This window comes from Ostrea edulis, chromosome 5 (assembly GCF_947568905.1).
Source record: "Ostrea edulis chromosome 5, xbOstEdul1.1, whole genome shotgun sequence".
Classification (NCBI taxonomy): Eukaryota; Metazoa; Mollusca; class Bivalvia; order Ostreida; family Ostreidae; genus Ostrea; species Ostrea edulis.
The window spans coordinates 11,204,012-11,219,290 of record NC_079168.1 but is presented as its reverse complement, the minus strand read 5'-3'; the positions used below and the strand labels follow the sequence as shown (position 1 = coordinate 11,219,290).

The 15,279-nt window shown below is 33.3% G+C and overlaps 1 protein-coding gene across 1 annotated transcript in view; it reads right to left on the bottom strand.

The window, feature by feature from the left end:
• Positions 1 to 15,279, bottom strand: part of LOC125649013 (uncharacterized) — a 62,493-nt gene that overhangs the window by 23,394 nt on the left and 23,820 nt on the right. Inside the window, exons 30-47 of the mRNA XM_056164495.1 lie at positions 14,611 to 14,643; positions 14,094 to 14,126; positions 13,921 to 13,953; positions 13,744 to 13,776; positions 12,680 to 12,712; positions 12,507 to 12,539; positions 12,330 to 12,362; positions 10,751 to 10,783; positions 10,271 to 10,303; positions 8,995 to 9,027; positions 8,445 to 8,652; positions 6,639 to 6,769; positions 5,156 to 5,188; positions 4,138 to 4,170; positions 3,747 to 3,954; positions 2,701 to 2,831; positions 2,136 to 2,165; positions 1,440 to 1,650 (exon numbers count right to left, since the gene is read on the bottom strand). Coding sequence (XP_056020470.1) covers positions 1,440 to 1,650; positions 2,136 to 2,165; positions 2,701 to 2,831; positions 3,747 to 3,954; positions 4,138 to 4,170; positions 5,156 to 5,188; positions 6,639 to 6,769; positions 8,445 to 8,652; positions 8,995 to 9,027; positions 10,271 to 10,303; positions 10,751 to 10,783; positions 12,330 to 12,362; positions 12,507 to 12,539; positions 12,680 to 12,712; positions 13,744 to 13,776; positions 13,921 to 13,953; positions 14,094 to 14,126; positions 14,611 to 14,643 — 1,315 coding nt within the window. The remainder of the gene's footprint in view (positions 1 to 1,439; positions 1,651 to 2,135; positions 2,166 to 2,700; positions 2,832 to 3,746; positions 3,955 to 4,137; positions 4,171 to 5,155; positions 5,189 to 6,638; positions 6,770 to 8,444; positions 8,653 to 8,994; positions 9,028 to 10,270; positions 10,304 to 10,750; positions 10,784 to 12,329; positions 12,363 to 12,506; positions 12,540 to 12,679; positions 12,713 to 13,743; positions 13,777 to 13,920; positions 13,954 to 14,093; positions 14,127 to 14,610; positions 14,644 to 15,279) is intronic.

Here is a 15,279-nt window from a genome sequence, read left to right as displayed (position 1 = left end):
ATTCAATTTATAACAATATCCATTTTCAAATCATCAAAGTAACGTGGATATATTTTATTCTACAATATCTGTATTTATACACAATGCAAATGACCTACTATTTTACAGTTTGATTAATTTGAATCTTTTCACTTATATTCAAACTTTATTTTTGAAGCCTTCCATTTCTTCTCTCAGGTTTGTAGAGCCCCTTTCTAACATAATCTAGGGACACTTAAAGTTGATATTATTTAAACAATAAAATGTTTCCTTTGTTGTTTAATCGGGTGATGAAGATAATTAGCATTATGTGGGTTATGTGAATGCTTCCGCAATGATTGCTACCCGATGAAACAACAAAGATAGACATTTTATTGTTTATATTTATATTTTTATGCATTGTTTTAAAATATAAACTAGTTTTAAGTACTAAAATATATGGATGACCATTCGTTACGTTAAACAGAACAGGAAATGCATCCTTTGACATTGATGACGTTCCATATTTCGTAATGATTACACAGATAGGTGGTACTAAAAACTGGATCGAACTAGTTTGCAACAAACATACATTCATTGTCGCAGATGAAAGCAAGGTCAATTTCAATAAAAACATTTAATAAAAGATTCCTTGAATGTAAATATATAGATATATAAAGATATTCAAGGTAGAAATCATTTATTGCATGTTTTGATATTTTCCGTATAGATTCTACCAAGAGTGCCCCCTCCCTTATTACAAAAGCCTGCACTATAAATGACCGGAACCTCCTTTAACTCAATTGTATCGTCACAACTTACAAATAATGATGGACGTAAACTCTTCACCTGCGATAAAATGTATAGGAATGTGCGCTTCTAGAATTTTAAATTGCGTAGAATTGGGGAATGTGCACTAAAACATTTAATGACAGAACATATGTTGTTGCCCGGTCGAACAGCGGGTATTTTCCCGATATTCAGTCAACAACCTGTAAAATGACACAGTAAATACTGCTCAGGCACAATTTATAATTCTAAACATATATTTAAATGATATATCAGCCCGTCCACCCTTCAAGCGAGGCTGTTACGTCATAAATGTTCAAATTAAGTGTGATCATTGCAAAAAGAATAATTGTTAACAGAAAAAAAACATTCTTTGGTCTCTTAGAGCTTTACATAACATCACATTCGGTATTATGGAATTATCAGGTTTCAGTTGGTCAGTAAAGAAATGTCGGTAAGTATCATTTAGCGTCCGAAGCAAAATCAGAAAATATATTTATGTATTTTGACAATGCATTGAAATGGAAATTATAAACTAGTACGTTTTGTGTACATCCCCCCTTATTGAAACCATTGACATTATACTCGCTATGACGCTTATCTGATGCAATCTCAAGACACAGCAATATCAGCATAACGTCTACCTATAAAAATATGAATAGAACTGCAATGGATCCTCCGGGGGAACTAACCTGTCCAGCAGTTTCCCTGTGGTTGTATCATAAAAGTATATAATGTCAGCGTCGCTTTCGGTGTTCACATATGTGGAAAATATCTTGATGAGCTTTCCTTCTTCAACTGTTATTTTCCAAGTGCAGGTTATGTCCTTTGGGTAATTTTCAACTCCAAATCCCGGACTATCAATCTCTCCTTCCGATTTTCCAGAAATATCTCCTCCACACTCTGTTGAGAAGACAATTTTCCTCATTAGATTATTATAACGGTACTAATACCCCTGAAAGGGCTTATCCACATTGTGGCATTTTTGTTTTGGGGCAAAATACCTTAATTCATCATACAGGTATGTAAATTGTATGCCAAGTACAATCTGTGTTTATGTTGTTTTTTCATTACAAATTTTGACCTTGACAAACATCACAAAGTGAATTTGATGGCAAAATTCCCTTCGTATATGATAAAAGGACAAATATTAGATCATCATAAGCAACTTTTGCGCCAGTAACGTCTTTCCATTAGAAAATTATAGGTCGATATGTAACAGACAGACGAACAGACTGCGTTTGATAATATTAACATGAAAACATGTGCACAATGTTCAATTAAAATCGTAAGTATCTAATATTATATCTAAGACGTGAAGAGTATTAGAATATCATATTCGTTATTCTATTTATTGAATTCATTGGATAATATGTTATAATACTTACGGAATGGAGGTACAGTAGATTTGACTTCAGCTGTAGATGGAAGCAGATTGCATAAAAATTATCTCGTTTTGTGAAGATTTCAAAAAAAAAAAAAATAAGCCCATGAATTGAGAACTTTGATAAAAGTTAAGGTCATAGGATACTCAATATTTTGAACTCATCAACTGAAGTAGGATTTTTACGTGGAACGCTTTATTATTTGATCAAACAACAATGAAAATCAGTAATTAATATAATATATATATATATATATATATATGAAATAGTCTCTTTTTTGCAGTAAAATTTTAAAAAAAACCCATTCTCTACAAATATTTCGACCGTGTTACATGTCTTCTTCAGTCGTGTTTATCTGTTGCTGACGTTAATTTTCAATTGTATAATAATTACTGTGACGCCATAGTACTTTTGTGTATGTAGTCTTGCCTTACGTTTCTATGACAGATAAACATGAATGAAGAAGACCGGTAACACGGTCGAAATATTTCTAGAAAGTGTTTAGAGTTTATATATATATATATATATATATATATATATATATATATACGAAATCAGAATTAGTTACCTGGTGTAGGGGTAATAGCCTCAAATGTCATATTGAAACCCATTTCCGAATTCTTATCATCTGCAGAGAAGAATATCGTCACCCTGTTGCTAATTGAGAGGGTCTCAAATCCGTCTCGATGACCACTGAGGCTGTTAAAATAGGAAATGAATAATTTATCAGCAAGACGGAATTTTAATACCATAAAATTGAACATGCATAGTTCAGGCCTCAATACCATAGCGTGAGAATAGACCCAAATCTAAATTTCGAATTTAACTTACTTTTGAAAAGTTTTCATAAAACAAATAGAACTAGGAAAAATTGTTTTAGTACACTAAAAACTGACATTTCCCCTTCCATTTTCCATAGTATTCAAAACATTTTTAGGAACGATCTCTAAAGTGGAAAATTAAGTTACAGTACATAACAGTCACCTAATTAAGGTGACAGTATTGTGATCATGTGATAGTAAATTAAACTTACCAACATATCAAATATATATACCCTATGTCAAAAGACAAAAACGGTATGGTCAAGATAAAGATGCCCCTAAAATTCTACCATTTGACCTTTACACAAAAGGCCAAAGTCAAAGGCCATACACTGTCTTATCATGGTTCAACGTTAAATATACTAGTACAAGATTTGTTTTTCAATTTCAAGTTAATTCTGAACATAATTGAACAGTTTCTAGTGTTTGTCACATCTTAATTTGTTTTAACATGATATTTCCTTTTAAGCAATCTTTATGTAAAAAAAAACACCATGGCACAAGCCTTGTTCACAATACAAAGAATTGTGAGTGCTGTACCTCATTTGTAATTCAACAACTGACATTCAAAATGTTTCTGACCATTAGAATTACCGTAGTTAAGCAATGTAAACATGTGGAAAATAAAATTTGAAAAGTTTTAGTTCAAATCGTGCTCTTGTTCTAATCAAATTGAATTGATTGTCAAAGGTATTATAGAAAATAATATTATTGAAATGAGACAATTGTATACAATTTTCCTGTTATACAATTTATACACTTTATTCCTTACTGCTTATGAAGATATACATACTTTTCAATGTACTCGCCAGTTGATGTGTCATAAATAACAATTTTATCGAAGTCAGCCTCTGTCCACAGAACAGGGAAGAACAGTTTGATAATTTCTCTTTCCGCCACTGTAATATTCCATCTGCAGGTGATTCCTGGTGGGTAGTTGGAGGGAAACTTTGGACTCTCTATTTCCCCGCTGGATTCTCCAGTAATATCTCCACCACATTCTGTCAAGAAAATTATTTATCATAGAAACACGTGATTTGTTAAAACACACTTCAAGACTTTGACGTGTTCCTTCTATATCATAATATCAACTGAACGTTTTGTCTTCTTCGTTTTGGTAAATAATCATTGAATCACATGATTTACATTTCTATCATTATCACAAATCATATATATGAACTTACTTATCGGAGCTGGTGTTGTTGGTGCTACAGTGCCTGAAACGGTAATAATGAATAAATTCTTTTGTAGAAAATATCTTTAAAAGTTCATCTACTTTAAAGAATGATTTTCCTAATTCATAAAAATTAAATAAAAATTGTGTTTTCTTAATAAATTTCTGCAGAGGTACCATCTATACACATGTATTTTATGATTTGAAGAAAACGTGAAAACTGAAAGAAGAAAGAAAATTATATATTTTGTTGTATATATGGTTTACTACTTCACAGTGTCTGAGGTTACACTGATCCAGTTGGTTGTATATTTTTTGTATATATGGTTTACTACTTCACAGTGTCTGAGGTTACACTGATCCAGTTGGTTGTATATTTGGTTGTATATATGGTTTACTACTTCACAGTGTCTGAGGTTACACTGATCCAGTTGGTTGTATATTTGGTTGTATATATGGTTTACTACTTCACAGTGTCTGAGGTTACACTGATCCAGTTGAATAGATGGACACTATAACTGTTTACATGAAATATAACTTTAAATGAACTCATTGTAATGATTTCATTGGTCGGAATTTTGGTTGCTGGAATATAAATCATTTCTCTTGAGAACATCAATCTAAAGTGAAAGCGAAAGTGTAAATCACCTCTTCTTCGTATAAGATACACCTCCCCCGTTTTTGGTTTTTGCTAATTTTATCAGATTACTTTGAAATATACTCCAAGATTTATAGGAAATTATGTATGGTGTGGAGACCATGTTGACTTTTGCAGAAAACAGGCCTGCTGGAATTACTGTTGGAAGTTTTCACTCTTTAAAGGTGAGGCTTGCATGTTTAATAATGATAGAGAAAAAGAAGGCAGGCGAAAAACTGGGCGCCGACACTTATGCCGTAACATCCAGCTAGATGGTAGTGGGAAACTTTCTAGATATGAATTATCAGGGACCCTCCCGATCGTCGGCGTAGACGTCAATCTTGGCAAGACTAATGGTACTAGATTGTAATTGGGTTCTTAATGAACTCACTTGTTGAGCTTTTTGTTGTCGGTGCTTCAGTAGCTGCAATGAAAATATAAAAGAAAGAAATCAACAATGATACATAATACATTGATTACACAGAAGATTACTTAGCATTTATTGTCATGGAAAATATTCAAAGAACGATATGAACGTATGCCTTGTTTTTGAGTGATTTACGCCTTATATTCCGCGAATAGGTGTATGAAAAAATGTAAAATATAATTTGCTTTTGTTGAAAACAAATGTCTCCCCAACTCCCCAAATTGAAAGTGCTCCAAATCACACCCCTCCCCTTGATGTACTTAATGGTATGGATGATAAAACATGAGCAGGAACATAGACATCATGAATTGCACTTTGTGCATTCAGGAAAAAGATGGAGAAAATTTCTAACATTGATGTGACCAATGTCATTGTTGTATAGTACTGTTTTGCTGAAGCACCAGTACATGAAAAAAGGTATAAAACAGTTCTCTTTGATCCACTGTGAATTTTATGAAAATATTAGATGCTTGGGTCACAACAATGTGAACATCATTAAATGATAATAAAGTATTGTACGAAATTTCAAGGCTATCGGGTAAGTTATTTAGGAGAAGTGTTCACAAGCTATTTTACATCCTCCATCCCTCTTAGATCGACTTTGATAATTGGATTCCCACATCCCGACAATATGTACAAATGGCAATAAAGCATTGTTCAAAGTTTCAAGTCCATCATATTGCCCATATGAAAGGAGAAATGTTCACTAGCAATTTTACATCCCCCACCCCTATTAGATCCACTATAACGTTTAGGAAATTAATTGAGTTTTCACGTTCCGATACTATGCATATGGCAATAAAGCATTGTGCAAAGTTTTGAGTCCATCCGAAAAGCCATACCGGAGAAGTGTTCACAAGGTTCTCTCTGATGGACAGACGGACAGAAAGTACAACAACGAAGAGTGGAATAATAACTATTCCAAGCCAGGTTCTATCGTATAAAATGGTTTACATAGCTACATTTATTATAATTCATCAGCATTCTTATCAAAAGAAAAATTAATTTGATATGAAGCGGGGCAATAACAACGCTATCTTGTTTTGTTACTCTTGCCGCTATAGGGTATATCGAAATAAAGCATAATTACATTGCACAAATCATTTTAATGACTGTCAATCAACCAATAAAATTATGAGTTGAGTACAAATTAAATATATAGGGAAGCAGTAAACATTTCCATATTCGAACATTGGATTTGATATGCTGTGTTCAGCACAAAATGTATTTTAGAAAATAATTCTTTTTAGTTTATTTTAGTTTTTTACCCTTTTCATTATACATCTTACCTTCACCTTTTACGTTTTACATTTATATAGAAAATGGGTTATTCTGTTTTCGAAAAGCAGAATTTAAGATAAAGTATACTCTTCTACATTCTATCTCAGAATATTACGTTTTGGCCAAATACGTATCTACAAAATGATGTAAAACCAATGCCGCTTACCGGGATGGAGACTGATAGCCTCAAATGTCATGTTGAAGCCCATATCACCCCTGTAATCATCTGAGGAAAAGAATATGGTGACTTCGTTACTCGGAGATAACGTCTGGAAGTCGTCTTTGTTGCCAGTTAACCTATTTCAAAAAAATAAACATATTTGGTTTTTAAAAAATGAGTCATAATGAAATATATTGGAGAATGTCTGAGTAATTGTAATATATTTTAGAAAAACATGTTGTTATGATTCAATTCATGCATATATCTTGCTTAGGTTTTCACTAATGAAAGGTGAATTTAACGAGCAGTGATCAATCCCATAACTTCTATAAGTAATACAAAAATAGAGAGTTGGGCAAACACGGACTCCTTGCTATACCATGGAATCATTCCTTACATAAGAGTGGGTAATTCGATGTTATTATGCCAATAATACTAAAATCGATATGTACTGTCCAATTTTCGAACACTCTCATTATGTAGGTTAATTTAGAGGCGCTTCCAAGCTTCTAGACAAGTAATGTTTAAAACATGTTGACATCAAACTCGATTTAAAGGGAAAAGCAACCCTAACCACATTGTTGCTTTTATGAATAAAGTATTACTTACCGATATCGTAAATGACAGTCTTTAACAACAAAAAGCCTTGCTTAACAATTAAATCAATATTATTCTATCATATTTTAGATTACCCGCCTGTAAGAGAGCGGCCATTGAAGTTTAATTTATGACGTCACACCGTCTGTTCCGGTTTATTTCATCAGTAGTATTCAATCGGATCACTTCCTCGTCCTTTTCGTAACCGGTAAGAATACTCGAACGTGGATCGGCGCAAGAATGGCATCAAATCGATGCATTTCTTCGCCGGAATCGCGCCCGTGGATGAGGTTAAAAGGCCAGAACCGAATCCCTGAATAATGTGTTATATATATTTTCACCACAGATTCAGTTTTGGTATCATTAACGTTTTATTCAATCTAATACATAAACATATAAGTGGAAATTGATAGTGGTACAATACCTTAGATGTGTATAATATCTTAGATGCATTTGAAAGTTCACGTTTCATAGTGTTGTACGACTGTGACGTCATAGGTACGTTTATATATACGTAGCAACCAAACGCTGTCGGCGTCCATCCACACACAAGGTTTATTTGCGGGTACGGAAATAGCCGAGTAGTTACGATTGCAGTAGTATTGTAAACATGACAAGTCATGAACAGTTAAGTTTGGAGCCGTTTAGGCTTGAGCCCGTTCTTTTGCAAGAAGAAATTAAGAAGACGTTCAGTCGAGTTGCAGACCAGGCAGACAGTAATCGTTTCTTCATACAAATGTCATTACGCAAATGATTGATCCACAGTTTACGTCGTCTTTTCTTTTCAAATGACTTGGTTGGATGAGGAATTTCGAAAAAAAACTTTTTACATCTCCCCTTTGCATTAGTGTAACTAACTGTTTGACAGGAAGGCATCAACAAATTTATTCGTAAGATCTACCACATGCACATCTTTTTTGTGGTCTTGCATACAAAAGAGTTCTACATCATGGCAGCCTCTATAGATAGCGGGAATTTCAATGTTTAACGTTTTCAAATTAGTACTGAAACTTATCTATGCCGTATATCAACAGAATAGTATGACAAATCTTTATCGTATAATCAATCCTATCATTTATCATGTAAAAATCTTTTGGGTTGCCTTCCCCTTTAAGTTTTTTTATGGTAATTAGAGAGCAATAAAAAATTAATCTCTTGCAAGCTGGAAAAGAGAAAGAAATAATTGAAGGTGGTCTCCATAAATCCTATAATCACCTTCCGATATGGTCGCCGGTGATTGTGTCATAAATGAAAACCATATCGTAGTCTTTTTCAACTCGAAGAACTGGAAAATTTAACAAAATAACATGTTCTTCCGGTACAGATATATTCCAGCTGCAAAGCCTCTCTACTGGATAGTTCCTAGGAAAATTGGGACTGGTGATTACTCCATGTGATTTTCCGGAAATATTTTCTCCACAATCTGTCGACAAAAGAACACGTTTTATTTTATCTATATACATTACTGACCGTCTTCGTTTCCGGAATATGAAACTTTACATATTGAATTCACAATATGACTGTACATGTACTATAAATCATTCAGCTTCCTTTGAATATGCGAACATGAAAATAAAAATGTCTACACCTGTTATATTTTGAATCCAAAGCACGGTTATCATATCAATGAATTAACATTGCACGTTAGATGAAACTTGATTGGATATTACAATTTCTTTAAAAGGAAACATTGAACACAATGACTTTTCTTCTGTACAATATATGAAACACTGTTAAACACAATTTTAGACATCACATTACTTACTGCATTTCCAGGGTAGTGTTGGTGTTTTGTTACCTGAAAAAGAGGATGAAATGATAATTAATGGAACAGGAGATAGTCCGTCTGATATATCTTTAAAAACAAATTTTATTCTTGTCATTTAAAATCCTATGATTTCAATGATAAAATCAAAGGAATAATCAGTAACTCCTTCTAAATTCAGAGTCATATACTGTTATCGACATGGTTAAATGTCCTGTGGTATCTAAAATAAGTAAATTCATAGAATCCAAATACTACTGGGTACACTGGTTGAATTTCCCATGACATGTGAAGTACGTATGTGAATGTTGAAAACATAATTAATTTGATAAGAATGTTGTATCAAATTTTGCTAACACAATATGCATAAATCCCCGAAATAATATTTACAAAATATCTCTAACAGAACGATGCTGCACTTAATGGTTTTGTACCTGAAAAAAAGAACACAATGAACCGTGAGTAATTCCAGCAGGCATGTGAGTCCTATCCAGAATGAAAAAGGTGAGATAACGAACAAAAACTGATAAAGAATACAACATTAAGACAAGGACAGACTCCTAGATACACCAGATGGTGCCCAGCTACACCCGCCGTCAGTCTTATATATTGATCTATATAGACCTAACAACATTCAACATCCCAAGTGTCGGATCTGAATACAGATACGGGGTTAAATAAATAAAGATATATAAATACTAAAGTGACCCAACGACACAAACAATATGGAATTGTAAAATTTTCGGGAAGACTCAGCAATTCTCCATGACAGCAGAATATTTTCATAGATATGAAAGTCAAATTAATGTAATTGAGTTCATTCTTGACCCCCTCTGAGAACAAACGTAGTTTTATAGCTCCATAAAAAAAACTTACCGTTTCGGTATGTAGACACCCTGGTTCTGTTTAAAGCCTTTGTACATTTAATATAGTTTTAGTTGTTTGTCTTCGTGTTTATTACATTAACTTGACTTTCCTTCCTATGTAATTTTGCTGTTGTCATGGAAAAAGGACTGGTTGTCTGAATATGTGACAATTCGCTATCATTAATGTCCTTGGTCATTACAGATTATGAATTTTTCATATAATATAGTATATTCATATACTTCGACTTTTTCATACATAGATATGTTGCATATTATGTAAGATGAAACAGTGATGATAACAAACAGTGATTAATCTCATAAATCCCTTAAAGATTGCAAAGTCGAGAACATATCTGTAAAAAATAGTTATCATAAGAAAGATGTGTCATTACTTAGTAACACATACTCACCCATAGGCTTTTCCTCATTGGGAGTTTTGGTATCTAAAAAAGAGAGCACATGAATGCAAGCTAGGGTGCCATTCCAATGTTCATACCAGATTGGTGCATGATTATTGCTTTAATTTCGAGAAAGTTAGAAAGCACTGATTAATGTAAAACTTATACGGTACCAATTTTGATGCACCAGATGCGCATTTCGACAAATAATGTCTCTTTAGTGATGCTAAACCGAAATGTTTGAAATCCGAAATAAATATGAAGTTTTAGAGCTAAATATAGCCAAAAACAGCGTGCCAAAAAAGTGGAGCCAAATTCTCGGACGCATATAACACAACCCCAATTAATCTCAGACATAACCCTGATTAATTACAGACTATATTGTGGAAATATGTTGAGATTTCCTTTTAAGCTTTGATAAACACGTAAAAATGAGATTAATTAGAGATTAAACAAACATCCAAATTCTCAATTAATATGATATGAACTTACCAGGTTTTGTCGGTATAACTGGTGATTCGGTTGCTGTGAAGATAGAACATGATCACTACTTGTCACAATATTGATTGCGTAAAGCAAAAAGAAAACCATGCAAATATTTGCATATATTTAAAAAAAAAAAAGGAATTTGATTTGATAATGAATTGTGGCAATTTAAAGTTAGATTTGGTAGTTGGGATATACATATATGTAGTGAAGCAAAAAAGGATCAATTGTAATATTTTGTATGAAAACCAATATGGAGCAAATGTGAACGGAAACAGAAATATAACACAATCTTAGAGGTTTTGATCGTAAATAAAAGGTTAGTGTTTGTTAAGTGTCAGTCTAAACTTATATCACATCTTTTATTTTCGAAGTACGAGTACAGTACAATTAAAACAAAATATGAAAGTATCAACTGGTAAACTGCATATTGCATGAACGCTCGGGGTTTTATTTCATCAGCTGAAGATTTGTTTACTGTGAACATAGAATGCACTCATTCTTTGTAGGAAGGTGAAGATAACGAAAAGTGATCAATCTCATAGCTTCAATAAGCAATACAAAATAGATAAATGGGCAAACACGGACCCCTGGACACAGCAGAGGTGGGATCAGGTGCCTAGGAGGAGTAAGCATCCCCTGTTGACCGGTCACACCCGTCGTGAGCCCTATATCCTGATCAGGTAAACGGAGTTATCCGCAGTCAAAATTAGTGTGCCAAGAACGGCTTAACAATCGGTATGAAACACGTCAGACAGCATTTGACCCAATGATAGGTTGTATTGACGAACTTTATAACGTTATAACGACCATAGAATTTGCGAAATGCTGACTTCAATCGAGACTGTTGAAACCCTTGTACCATCAACTTGTTTGTCTATAGCTTACCTCGATTTAAAAACTGACTATACGCAGAACAAGCTCTTGCATATCGAATCAGTTGAGATATATAAACACCATATTCAGGTGGTAATGGAATATTGCTACATAATTATGGGAAGTTGACGATGGAGAAGATGAAATCATCTCGTTTGTCTTACAGTTGATTTGTCAATTTGCCGTTAATGAATTAATGAAACGTGAGAAATGAGTCGTTATTTGAAATTCTTAGTGTACTTCCATTTTAATCGTACATTAATTGATGTAAAGGAGTCGGTCAATATAATTTGAAGTTACGAGTTTAGGGTTCATTGTCTGGAGAATTGATTACTGTAAACACAGACATTATCGTTACATTTACTTGTAAGAATCTCTAAGAAGTACAGAAAAAAGAAAACATTGTAAGTATCAGCATGTATTTTGAAAACAAAAGTTGGTTGATTAGTGAGCTGTGGTCAATTTGAGTGGGATATTGACAGGTGGGAAGTAGTAAGACAAAACGAAACTAATTGTAATGTTGTCGATGTAAATTTGGTATAATATGAACTTCTAGACCTAGGTTTTTATTTCCAAATGATTTATTGGTAGCTGTGATTGGAAACTTGAAACACGTTAGATTATGTTTGCATGAGAGCGGTTATAGCTTTTAGGATGTAATTTGAAAGTGTCAGATGCTATACTAAATATTATACATGTATCAACTCACGGGGCTTTGTTTCTTCAATTGGAGATTCTGTTGCTGTGAAAATGAATATATTCATTATGTGTAGAAATCAATGAATATGTGAAGAAAAATTAAGATATTCATTATTTTAAATCCTCAATACATATTCAGGTTCTATGAAATAATATGAAGACATATTTTGATATAATTGGAACTTACGAGCTTTGGGTTTTTGGACTGGAGATTCCGTTGCTGTGAACATATAATGCAGTAATTAATAGATGTGAAAAAATCCATTAATACGTGAAGGATCATAAAGACCCTCATCATTTGAAATCATCAATACACATTCAGTTTCTATGAAATAATCAGTTGATATGATATGAACTCACGAGGTTTTGTTTCTTCGACTGGAGATTCCGTTGCTGTGAAAACGAATACATTCATTATGGGTAAGAAACCATAAATATGTAAAACAAAATAAAAATATTCATTATTCCAAATTCGCATTGTGTTTTCATTTTCTATTGATATGACAGAAGCAATTCAAACAATCTATAAGAAGTTGGTTGAATAGTGATTTCTGACGGAGAAGCAAGAATACAACACAAAATTGTGATATTCTTAATGAAAAACCCCAGATACATAAGCGAAAGATTGGTATTATCTGAACTTATTGGCTTCGGTCGTAATTTCAAAGAACGAGGTGAAGAAAACAAATAATCTCATAAATGAAAATGTTTCGTTGGCATGGAACACATCTTTCAATTTTCAATTTGTGAATACAATGTCTGTTTGAGTAGGTAAATTGAAATCAAAATTTGGTATCCTAAAGAATATGTGAACTCAGGTGGTTTTGTTTCTTCCACTAGAGATCCGTTTATTGTGATCATAGAATACACGCATTCTTTGTAGGAATTCATGAAACGGGATAAACAGGTCGTGATTTGAAATTATCAGTGTACTTCCATTTTAATCGTGCATTAATTGATATGAAGAAGTCGGTCGATATAATTTGAAGTTACAAGTTTTGGGTTCTTCGTCTGGAGATTCGATTATCATTACATGTACTTGTAAGAATCTCCAAGAAGAACAGAAAAAAGAAAACATTGTAAGTATTAGCATATATTTTGAAAAAAGTTGGTTGAATAGTGAGCTGTGGTCAATTTGAGTGGGATTTTGGTAAGTGGGCTATTGACAGGTGGGAAGTAGTAAGACAAATCAAAAGTAATAGTAATATTGTCGATGTAAACTTAACGAAAAGATAAATAAATGAAAAGTGGTATAATATGAACTTCGAGACTGAGGTTGTTATTTCCAAATGATAGATTGGTAGCTGTGATTGGAAACTTAAAACATATCTTGGAATATGTATGCATGAGAGCAGTTATAACTTTTAGGATGTAATATGAAAGCGTCAGATGTTTTACTAAATATTATACATGTATAAACTCACGAGGCTTTGTTTCTTCAACTGGGGATTCTGTTGCTGTGAAAATGAATATATTCATTATGTGTAGAAGTCAATGAATATGTGAAGAAAAATTAAGATATTCATTATTTGAAATATTCAATGCACATTCAGTTTCTATAAAATAACATGAAATAATCAGTTAATAAGATATGAACTCACGAGGCTTTGCTTCTTCGACTGGAGATTCCGTTGCTGTGAACACATAATGCAGTAATTATGACATGTGTAAAAATCCATTAATAAGGGAAGAAACATAAAGACCCTCATCATTTGAAATCATCAATACACATTCAGTTTCTATGAAATAATCAGTTAATAAGATATGAACTCACGAGGCTTTGCTTCTTCGACTGGAGATTCCGTTGCTGTGAAAACGAAATATTCATTATGTGTAAAAATCCATGAATATGTAAAAGAAATAAACAAAATCATCATTCCAAATTCTCAATGTGTTTCATCTTTTTTTTTTTATTAATTAATAAGAAAGAAGCAATTCATACAATATACGACACGTTGGTGGAGTAGTGAGCTTTGGTGGTTTCTGACTGGGACGCGAGGATACAACACACAATTAATTGAGATATTCTCGATGAAAATAAAAACGACCTACACATCAACAAAAGACTGGTATGCTATGAACAGGTATACTACAAACATATTGGTTTTGGTCGTGATATCAAAGAACAGCATGAAGATAATAAACAATCTCATTAATGAAAGTGATTGGTTGGTAGCTGTGAACGAAAGCAAGAAAAACGTCTTTCAAGATTCAATTTGCGAGTACAATGACTTTTTTTAGCAGGTAATGTAAAATCAAAATCTGGTATCCTAAATATTATTTAAACTCACGTGGTTTTGTTTCTTCGACTGGAGCTTCGGTTGCTGCAAACACAGAACACACCCATTATTGTAGGAATCCAAGACATTATAAACCGAAATAAACTTAATTATTTGAAATCCTCATTTTTATACATATTCAGTTTCTATGAAGCAATGAAAGGGTGAAGACAACGAACAGTGATCTATCTCATAACTCCTATAAGCAATACAGCATAAATAGTTGGGCAAACACGGACCCCTGGATACACCAGGGATGGGATCAGGTGCCTAGGAGGAGTATACATCCCTTGTCGACCGGTCACACCCGCTGTGAGACCCATATCCTGATCAGATAAACGGAGTTATTCGTAGTCAAAATCAGTGTGCCAAGAACGGCTTGTGAAACACGTCAGACAGTATTTGACCCAATGATAGGCTGTATTGACAAACTAGATCGTTATAACGACCATAGAATTTGCGAACTGCTGACTTCAGTCGAGACTGTTGAAACCCCTGTACCATCTGGAAATTCAATTACTGTAAACACAGACTATCATCGTTACATCTACTTGTAAGAATTTCTAAGATGTACAGAAAAAAGAAAACATTGTCAGTATCAGCAAGTTGATTGAATAGTGAGGTCTGGTCAATTTGAATGGGAGTTTGGTGAGTGGGATGTTGACAGGTGGGAAGTAGTAA